Source organism: Amphimedon queenslandica, unplaced genomic scaffold (assembly GCF_000090795.2).
Source record: "Amphimedon queenslandica unplaced genomic scaffold, v1.1 AMPQUscaffold_13448, whole genome shotgun sequence".
Taxonomy (NCBI): domain Eukaryota; kingdom Metazoa; phylum Porifera; class Demospongiae; order Haplosclerida; family Niphatidae; genus Amphimedon; species Amphimedon queenslandica.
In genome coordinates, this window is record NW_003546316.1 from 309,190 (window position 1) to 318,531 (window position 9,342).

The following is a 9,342-nucleotide window of genomic DNA, read 5'->3' on the forward strand; positions in this document are numbered from 1 at the left end:
TTTTTAATTTTTTATGTTTAGCCCATGGTTTTTTTCAAAAAATGGCTCCAAAATCACACCCAATTTTTATTACATTTTTTGATACATATTGATGTCCTTATGCTATGTAGAAAGTTTGAGACGATTCTGACTTCAAATTTTTAAGTTATAGCTATTTTTAAAAATTGGCCAAAATCTGAAAGTTTCCCTGTACTATAGCCCATGGTTTTTTCAAAAAATTGGCTCCGAAATCACCCCCAATTTTATTGCATTGCACGTATCACATAAATTTTTATCACATAAATTAAAATTATTATTTATTATTATTATAGAAACCATTTATTGGCTCTTCTGAATGGATTGGATCAATTGAAGTCAGTACCGTCCTGAATCACTCATTACAGGTGGGTGGGCCAGTGGGTGTGGTCAATACCAAATGCTTCATTATTCAGATAGAGTCTCGTATTCATCACTGCTCAAGAGGAGCTGATATCGCTGGTACCGGTCGTCTTTTACAGCATCATTTTAGAAACCAGGGCACTCCCGTAATGATAGGGGGTGGGGTTTTAGCTCATACCATATTAGGAGTTGACTATGACGAGCAATCTGGTGACATTAAGTAGGAAAAATAACCTTAAAAATAATTTTATAATAATTTTTAGATTTTTGATTCTTGATCCTCATTACACTGGCCCTGAGGACATCAATTTGATAAATGGAAAAGTACATGATCACTTGATAATGTACAATTGTAATGTCAATATGATCTTTTAGGGTTGTGGCTGGAAGGGGATGAATTTTTGGGATCAAAATGTAAGATTTTTGTGCCTGCTTTCAATCTGCAATTTACTGCTCTTTTTTCTCTTTTTAGGCAAACTACAATTTGTGTATGCCCATTAGACCTCAGGAAATATAAAATACAAAACTTTGTCATTTTTTTGCTTTTAATGCTTTATTTATGTATACCGTAAGTCATCTAATAAAGCGGTATCTTCAAATAACCAAATTAGTCTAATTAAAATTATTTCTTTCTTTTCACGAGGAGCATGCAAAAACGTGGACGAGATATTGTCCTTATTTTTACCAGAAACCAACAGGTAATGAGAGAAAAGACATTTATTTACTTAGATATTCATCTGCTACTAGTTACTCTCATCGAGTCCAACAATGAAGAGATTCGTTAGACTATTTCACCATTCACTCTCTCCATCTTCTTGTGGCCATCTTGCTCTGAGCTCCTCTTGCTTATCTTCTGTCTTGAGATCAGCAGAAGTGTCTTACTGTATCACTAGATATAGCAATCACTACTTTAATCATACGAAGACACACTCCAATAGAGGAATTCATTCTAATGGTAAACTACAATTTACCAGAGTAGACTTAATTCTCTTTTACAAATTTGATTGAAATTTGCTGTCTTTTTTACCTTTTTGTACCCATCTTTTTTATTCTTTCAGCTGCTCTCTGTAAAGAGGACTATTATCAGATACTTGGGATACCACGGACTGCCGATGCCAAGGAAATAAAGAAAGCTTATTACGATGTAAGAGAAGGACTATTCTTAAAAAAAACTAGCAAGTATAATTTAAATTATGTTTTTAGTTAGCAAAGAAGTATCATCCCGACCGTAACCCTGATAACCCAGAAGCGGCAAAGAAATTCACAAAAATAGGAGAAGCATATGAGGTTGCACTGATAGCTATTATTTATTTATTTGTTTGCTTGTTTGTTTTTTTGTTTATTATTATTACAGGTTCTTAGTAACTCTGAGAAGCGAAAGCGTTACGATTATTCCGGTTTCTCAGAGTTCAGCGATGAAGCTGGCCCAGGTCATCAGGGAAACCCCTTCACGTCGATGAGAGCTGAGGAAATATTCCGTCAGTTTTTTGGTGACTTTGACATGTTTGGACAAGATATATTTGGACAAGACGCAAGGAACTCCCAAACGGTAACTGTAGTATATAAAAATAAAGTTGGGACAAACTTAAACTGTGAAAAAATGTTTGAACCTTGTCATAGATAATACTTTCATTATCTAGTTCATTTTTATTGCTCTTTTTTTCCCTCTCTCTCTCTTCTACTCTCTCTTAGCTTCATCTCAGTCTTTCATTCATGGAGTCAGTCAAAGGATGCAGTAAGGAGCTGTCAATGAGAGTACAAGCCATGTGTGAGAGGTGCTCTGGCAGTGGAGGGGAACCAGGGACTAAGACAGAAGTCTGTCCCTACTGCCGTGGGTCAGGAGAGGTAAGATCCTTTCATTATTGCTGTTATGCGACAGGGTTTCCCACAAAGCATGCTAAGTGAGCTAAACAGCATGAGCTTCATGAGTTGATAAGCACTACAATGCAGTGCATGGCATTTGGATTCTGGAGCAACTTTTAAAATTCATTACAAATTCAATTTTTAACGGAATCAGCTCAAATTCAACATAAGAACATGTATATGTATCAGAAAATATTATAAAAATGGAGATTTCTCTTTTAGTCATTTTTGATGAAATTTGGCCAAAGACACTGTACTATAGTACAGGGACTTTCACCTGATTTTTGAGTAACTTTTAAAGTTCATAAAAAATCCAAACTTTATTGGAATCATTTCAAACTTTCTACACAGCATAAGTACATGTATATGTATCAGAAAAAATTATAAAAATGGAGAATTTTCTATTTTTAATTTTTGACGAAATTTGGTCAAAAACCCTGTACTATAGCACAGGCACTTGGGTCCAATTTTTGAGCAACTACTGATCTTAAAATCCTGTGGAAAACCCTGCCCCTACATTTCTTATCATGATTAAATCCTTACATTACAGGAGGTGATCAGTACTGGGTTCTTCAAGATGAAGTCCGTATGTAGGAACTGTCACGGACAAGGACGTGTGATAACTGTGAGGTGTCGCTCTTGCATGGGGAAAGGAACCACTGTCAAGACAAGATCAGTTAACGTACAAGTACCAGCTGGTAAAGAGAGAGGGAAGGAGGGAGAGAAGATACAAAATGGCTGCTCATAAATTATTATAATCTCTTCTCTTTTGCAGGTGTTTCAGACGGTCAAACTCTAAGAGTTCCAGTGGGTCACACAGAAGCTTATGTAACGCTCAGAGTTTCATCAAGTGACACTTTTAGACGTGACGGGTTTGACATTCACTCTGACGCTAACGTCAGCTACACTCAAGCAGTCCTGGGAGGAGTCGCTAAAACACCCGGTCTTAATGGGACGCTGGATTTAAAGGTATGGGCATGGCTATGGGTGGAGCTTCACGTATTCTTTTTTTAGATTCCGGCAGGTATTCAGTCTCATCACAGACTCAGATTAAGTGGTCGAGGGATACCACGACTCAACGGATACGGAAACGGAGACCATTACATTCACATCAGGATCAAAGTACCCAAGTGAGAAACCACTCCCACATTGCCACACCCATGACTTCCTTATAAGGAATCTGACCAGTGAACAGAAGACGTTAATAGAAGAACTAGCACAAACTGAAGATTACGAAGGATCTGTGAATGGGATCATAAAAGGTCAGGGTTAAAAATTAAAAAAGGGCGTGGTTGACTCCACCTTTATGTTAGGTAGAGGGGAGAATGGAAAAAAGAACAAACTCATCAAAAAAGAGAAAGGATTCTTGCAAAAGTTGAAGGGCATTTTTTGGGAAGATGAGGACAAAGAACAAAAAGAGAACACAAATTGACCTAAAATATCTCCATTATTTAATATAACGAATATTGTTTTTGCATTAAATTATTGATTGGTATAAAACAGCTGATAATAATAATAATAAATAATAATTATTATTATTAATAAAATAAGATCATTGTTTTTGATGACCGACTCTGTCTCGTGGAATCAGGCGGAGTTCCCCACCATACTTTAAAAATACACTACCTATTAATAAAATGATAAAGAAAACTTCATTTTCTGTCTCTCTTTTTCAAAATTTTCTCTACCACATTTTCTACGCACCTGCTGTTTGAGATGGATTAATTCCTATTCCATCTAAAAAAAGATTAAAAAATTATCGTCATCGATCAATTGATTATACTTTACCGTTTGTAATGATTGCGCTAGTGGCAGGAGGAACTTTAAACTAATTTTTAAAAGAGGAAATAATACAATTGTCTAAACTTGACATGTTCTTACTTCTTCGGCAGCAAATTTTAATACAGCAGTAAACGGAGTGTTCTCGGGTACACTTAAACTAGTAAGAAAAGGAGGAGTCAAACACAATAAAGCATAGGGGCCAATAAACAATGAAGATGGACCATACATTAGTTATGGATGCATTTACTATGCTCACACTTTAAAAGGTAGTTTTGGATCTGATGTGAGAGTAATCTTAAAGGTCACTTTACTCCTGTGGAATAGAGATAAGAGCAAATCATGTGACTGACTGTAATAATAACAAACAAACAAACAAGGATATATCAGGCAGAGCAAAACAACACTTACATCTTCGTGCTCTTTCTTCCCTTTTAAAAATTAAATTAGAGAGAAGAAATAATTTTGCATGAAAACAATCAATGCTCACTTAATTAGGAAGTATAAAATGTGAAAATCATTTATACGTATCTAAATCACACTTTTAAAAAGTAAAAAACAGGTGAAAATTAGGTGAAAATTACTTTTCAAAATTAGCAAGTTTTAAGAAGTGCAAAAAATTTATTTTTGTTAATGCTGAAACTGAAATAGTGAAGAATGTATCACCAAAATACCATCATCCATGATACCCTATATCAATGATGCCGTATATTATCTAAGTCTAACTGGGCTGGGTTTGGTTTTATTTTGAGTTGCTGTGGTCGAGAGGAAGAAATATTGTCCGGCAATGAATGTCTTTTTATTGATATTTCTCTCTGTCCTTACTACTGGTAAGATGGGATAGTATACCTTTTAATACAATAATATCCAAAACCCGCTTCTTTTTATAGTTTGTTCTCAAGTCATTGTTGGTTCGTCAGACTGCTCTGTAACTTGCCCTTCAAGTAATGATGCTTCGTACAAGACGTACTGCTGCTCTGACAGCAGCAGTATGAACAATAATAATAACTACTGCTGTAATCCATATCTTCAGTAAGAGGACTAACATGTACATTGTATACTTCCCTTGTGGTATAATTATTATTATAATAATAGCTCAGTAGTATTTAATTGCATTATATCTACCTATTAAATTACACATTGTAGCCTATTTTGCTTAGTAATTGCTTAACGTTCATCTATTACACCAATCATTATTGTTTTGCCTACGTATACTACTGAGAGCCATTAAGCCCGGTTTCCATGTAGCCCATATAACCACTGAATAGGTACAACAGCCGTAACTCTTTAGCCAACAACTTAAGGTGTGTGCATTTGGCATCATTAGATGGTCACACCTAGGTTGATGAGGTGTTATGTTATGATTACATGTACCATCAAGAGTGCACTGATATCATGTACTTCTGATACTATACACACTCTATTGAGAAGTTTATGTAGCCATTTGTACTTTAAAAAACACGTATTATTATCAATAGTCTCCAGAAGATGCTGTTTAGATGCGACATGTATCAAAGAAGTGTTGACTGTACAACTATTTGTGCTTTTACAAGTTAACCCAATTATAATAATTTATTTACAATCACAATAATGATAACTACGTCATTGGTGTCCGTTTATTATGACATTTGCATGCATGATTGACATCCTGCCACTTAAAATGTTTACTCTTCCTCCAAATTTTTTCCTCTTCCTCTCTCTTCCTTCCTTTCTCCAATAAAGACTATACATAGGACTAGGTATCGCTGTTCCTCTTATAATACTAATAATTGCGACTGTCATCATACTCTACTGTTGTTGGTGGAGGCACAACAGAAAGAAAAGACGGCGACTAATGCAGCTGTATCTTGCCTCGAGACTTATCGGAAGAGACGACGACACTCCGCCCCCTTATAGGGATAACGAGCTTCCAGAGTACACCGAAGAGGATCCTTATTCGTCTTTAAAAGAACAAGGAGTAGGTGTGGCTTCTGAAGATAATGAAGGCGTAGCTGATGGAGATCAAGTGAATCTTATAGAGCAAGATACCATTAGTCCTACAGCTATATGATCAACTGCAAGTCGTAATTATTAACAATCTCTGTACATGCATTTCTGAACACATTTATTGATCTAAAAATAACTGGTGTTGTCTGTCTATTTGTCATATTAATAATCGCATCATTTCATTTTATGCTCTGTACAATTTTTATTTAAATTCACTATTCAATCAATGATTAATCTGTTGTGAACCACTTCCTTTGTTTTTGATATACTATTCATGAAAAATTGACACTGAGAAAACACCCGATACGTAATACAAGAGTATTCATGTGTAATTAAAATAATTCATATAGAGCTCATGACTTCAGGGAGATATTATAAACGATGTGTACTATAAATACAAACACACCTGTATAGCTACTTACAGTAGCATAACAGTTTAAAGATTATGGGTAAGCCAAGTTAATAGTAAATATACTCTATTATGTCTATTTTATAGAATTACTTCTAAGAGTGTCTTTCCTGTTGCTATTATTGTATCCAGTTGCTTCAGTCAACCTTACTACAATTGGTATTGGTGGTGAAGATGATTCAGTTTCAGCCTGCATCCCTGTCAACAGGAACACCAGTCTTTATATGGCACTCATCAATCCTTCTTGTGATAGCAGAGTTGATCTATATCAGAGTCCTCGCTATAATCCACCTCGAACCAAAAGTTATGATTTGACTTTCAGTAATACAAAGACAGGTTTTACTCATCAATTAACTGGAAATGTTGATCCTGAGAAGCTTATATTTCTTTATATGGTTTCATACAACATCACGTACATGTATACCACAGAGGTTTCTAGTAATTCGCCATTGTGTATTACAATAGGGATAGATAAGCATTGCTATGCAACTAATGAAGGAAAACCCATTCCTCCAGATTCAAAGAACATTACAGCATTTAGATTTGAGGATCTGATTGTTGCAATTTTCATCAGATACACTGATAGGAATCTCATTGCAAGTGGAACCATTACAATAACACAATTTTATTATGAAAACATAAGTTATCCTGAAGAATGCAGCAACTTAACGATAGATAGACCGCAATGCCAACTGAAGTCTTTCAGTAATGAAGCCTGCATATTTGCCTTTTCAAACAACAGTGCAAAGTTGCAATATAGAGATCAACCAGTACAACTATACAATAGCAGTACATACACTCCATCAATGACAAACTGTTCAGCATCTCCAACAACATTTACACCAACTATATCTCCAACACCAGATGGTCCTAATACAGCAGCAATAACTGGAATAGCATCAGCATCCGTTGGTTTTACCATACTTCTTCTAGTGTCAATACCAGGAATAATAATCTGTTTTGGAGGATACTACGTCAAAAGAAAAAAGAAAAGAAATGACTTGGAGGCATCACTTTATGAATCTGATGAGGAGTATTTGCTAAGCATTCTTGAGAGAAGGAAAGAAGCAGAAAAAAGATCAAAGAAAACGAAAAAGATAAACTTTGCAGCTGGAATTAAACAAATAAAAGGTTAGTAAAAATAACTGTGGATGCATGTATTGATGATTTGTTGCAGATATCTTTGGTGAACTGACCAAATTAAAATTTGATAGTAAAGGCTTTGTCCATCACTGCAGCAAGACTGGTGTGACACTCATAATGCCAGAGGGAGCAGTTCAACAACCTGCTACTGCATGGTTTGGAGTGTGTCCATTTAGCACTAAGTTCAAGTTTGGTGACTATGTGCCCATCACTCCTATTGTATGGGTCTACATTGATCAAAAACTAACAAAACCAGCAGAACTTTACCTTCCCCACAACATCAATATTGGGACAACCATGAAAAACCTCTTCGTCCACTTGACGCCAGTGATCAAAACTTTTTGGAAAAAGGAAAGTTTCTTTTTACTTGTAGCAACGTCAAAATGGAAGTCGATTCTGAAATGTTTAAGACATTCTGTGACCACTTTTGTTCACACTGTGTTGCCATGGAGAAGAATGCATATAAAGGTACTCAGAAGCATTACATGATAGCAATGGCTGAGAAACAAGAAGATGAAACAACCTTTGTTGACTTTTGCTGCTTTCCTTGTCAGATGGGATGCAAGCAGGTATTGATCAATGTCTCTTTTAAAGTGTATAATTATTTATGATAATTTTTAATTTACAGCTTGTAATGAAGCAGTGTAAGGATGAAGACTTTGCAATTAGTAACTTGAAGAGTATCATGTTTGATGATGAAGGCAGCTTATCTGTAGCATTTGATCCAGACAGTGTACCAGGATGGGAAAGAGATCACAATGGATTCCATACAGAAGAGGTAGATAGACATAGCACACTGAATGATACTCTATGATTGTTTATCATAGATATTTGAGTCAGAGGTTGATTATTTTAAAGTGATGGGTTGTGAAGCTGGTAATGTGAATAAAGAGAATATTGAGATGCTTCAAATGATGGAAGAGGTTCTTTCTTATCCTCCTCGCTTCAGATACACCTTCTCATACTTGAATAGCTTTGTTGCCTTAGATACTACAAAAGTGAAAGCTGTCTTCAGTGGAACAAGCAAACCCCTTCAAATCAATGTCACATTAAAAAAGCCACAAGAAAATGAGAGTGCATCCAAATCACAGCTAACTCCTCCTTTGACTCCTAATATTTCACCAGCAAATGATATTAGTAAGCAACTCAACCCTAAAGTATAAATGACTTTATTCATATTCATGTCCTTTAATAGATTCTGATGCTGTCTTGATGAAAATCCTGACTGTTACTGCTGATATTTTTTGCGATGATCATCGTGGCAGTAAATGGTTCATATTTGGTCTCAAACTTGGTCTAAACGTATCCCAACTGCACAAGATTGAGATACAGTACAACAATCCAACTCAGTTTGCTAGAGAATCCCTTCTTTTGTGGAGGACTGAAAACAAGACTGCAACATGGGAACCAGTAGCAGCTGCACTGGAGAGCATTGAGCTTAAATCTGTAGCTATACAGTTGGAGGGTCAGTTTAAAGAACAGCGTCCAATGCCTACACTTCCAAGTGAGTATGTTCCTATTATATACTAATAACATCAACTTATATTTTGTATATAGACAGTGTTCTTGAAGCTGAGCCCAGTCTTCCTGCTCTTAATAATTTGGTGGGTGCAAAGATTGAAGACAAGTATCACTTGTTTGGGATTGCTGTTGGTCTAAATGAAGGCTACCTGAAAGGACTGGACAAAGACTATCCAACATGCCAAGAGAGGTTCAATCAAGTGTTTTATGAATGGAGTCAAGTTGATCCCAATACATTCAAATGGAAGACTGTCATGAAGTAT

The 9,342-nt window shown here is 35.8% G+C and overlaps 3 protein-coding genes across 5 annotated transcripts in view; 2 read left to right on the forward strand and 1 right to left on the reverse strand.

Moving 5' to 3' along the window:
* The first annotated feature begins 309 nt into the window (after window positions 1–309).
* LOC100632157 (dnaJ homolog subfamily A member 3, mitochondrial-like) lies at window positions 310–3,740 on the forward strand. 3 transcript variants are annotated; one of them, XM_019995300.1, is made up of 15 exons: window positions 310–383; window positions 432–598; window positions 642–702; window positions 754–792; window positions 851–1,076; window positions 1,126–1,333; window positions 1,437–1,522; window positions 1,582–1,665; window positions 1,733–1,927; window positions 2,071–2,223; window positions 2,792–2,939; window positions 3,017–3,210; window positions 3,256–3,371; window positions 3,418–3,503; window positions 3,555–3,740. In XM_019995300.1, exons 5-15 carry the CDS (start codon window positions 1,026–1,028, stop codon window positions 3,671–3,673), a joined length of 1,440 nt encoding a protein of 479 aa, XP_019850859.1. In that variant the 5' UTR covers window positions 310–383; window positions 432–598; window positions 642–702; window positions 754–792; window positions 851–1,025; the 3' UTR covers window positions 3,674–3,740. The 3 variants fall into 3 exon arrangements, with proteins under 3 accessions (XP_019850859.1, XP_019850860.1, XP_019850861.1); XM_019995301.1 differs by having other exon boundaries at window positions 436–598; XM_019995302.1 differs by having other exon boundaries at window positions 3,559–3,739.
* Window positions 3,692–4,474, reverse strand: LOC100632284 (ubiquitin-fold modifier 1). The gene is made up of 6 exons (XM_011405001.2): window positions 4,432–4,474; window positions 4,280–4,336; window positions 4,123–4,180; window positions 4,030–4,069; window positions 3,946–3,978; window positions 3,692–3,867 (listed from the first exon to the last, which is right to left on the reverse strand). Coding segments are annotated over exons 1-6 (264 nt in total). The 5' UTR covers window positions 4,434–4,474; the 3' UTR covers window positions 3,692–3,793.
* A 179-nt stretch (window positions 4,475–4,653) lies between these two features.
* LOC100633676 (uncharacterized) overlaps window positions 4,654–9,342 on the forward strand; it is a 4,934-nt gene continuing 245 nt past the window's right edge. Inside the window, exons 1-7 of the mRNA XM_003385797.3 lie at window positions 4,654–4,850; window positions 4,911–5,052; window positions 5,743–8,127; window positions 8,187–8,336; window positions 8,386–8,695; window positions 8,754–9,062; window positions 9,116–9,330. Of these exons, the coding sequence (XP_003385845.2) occupies window positions 7,942–8,127; window positions 8,187–8,336; window positions 8,386–8,695; window positions 8,754–9,062; window positions 9,116–9,330 (1,170 nt within the window). The 5' untranslated portion in view covers window positions 4,654–4,850; window positions 4,911–5,052; window positions 5,743–7,941. The remainder of the gene's footprint in view (window positions 4,851–4,910; window positions 5,053–5,742; window positions 8,128–8,186; window positions 8,337–8,385; window positions 8,696–8,753; window positions 9,063–9,115; window positions 9,331–9,342) is intronic.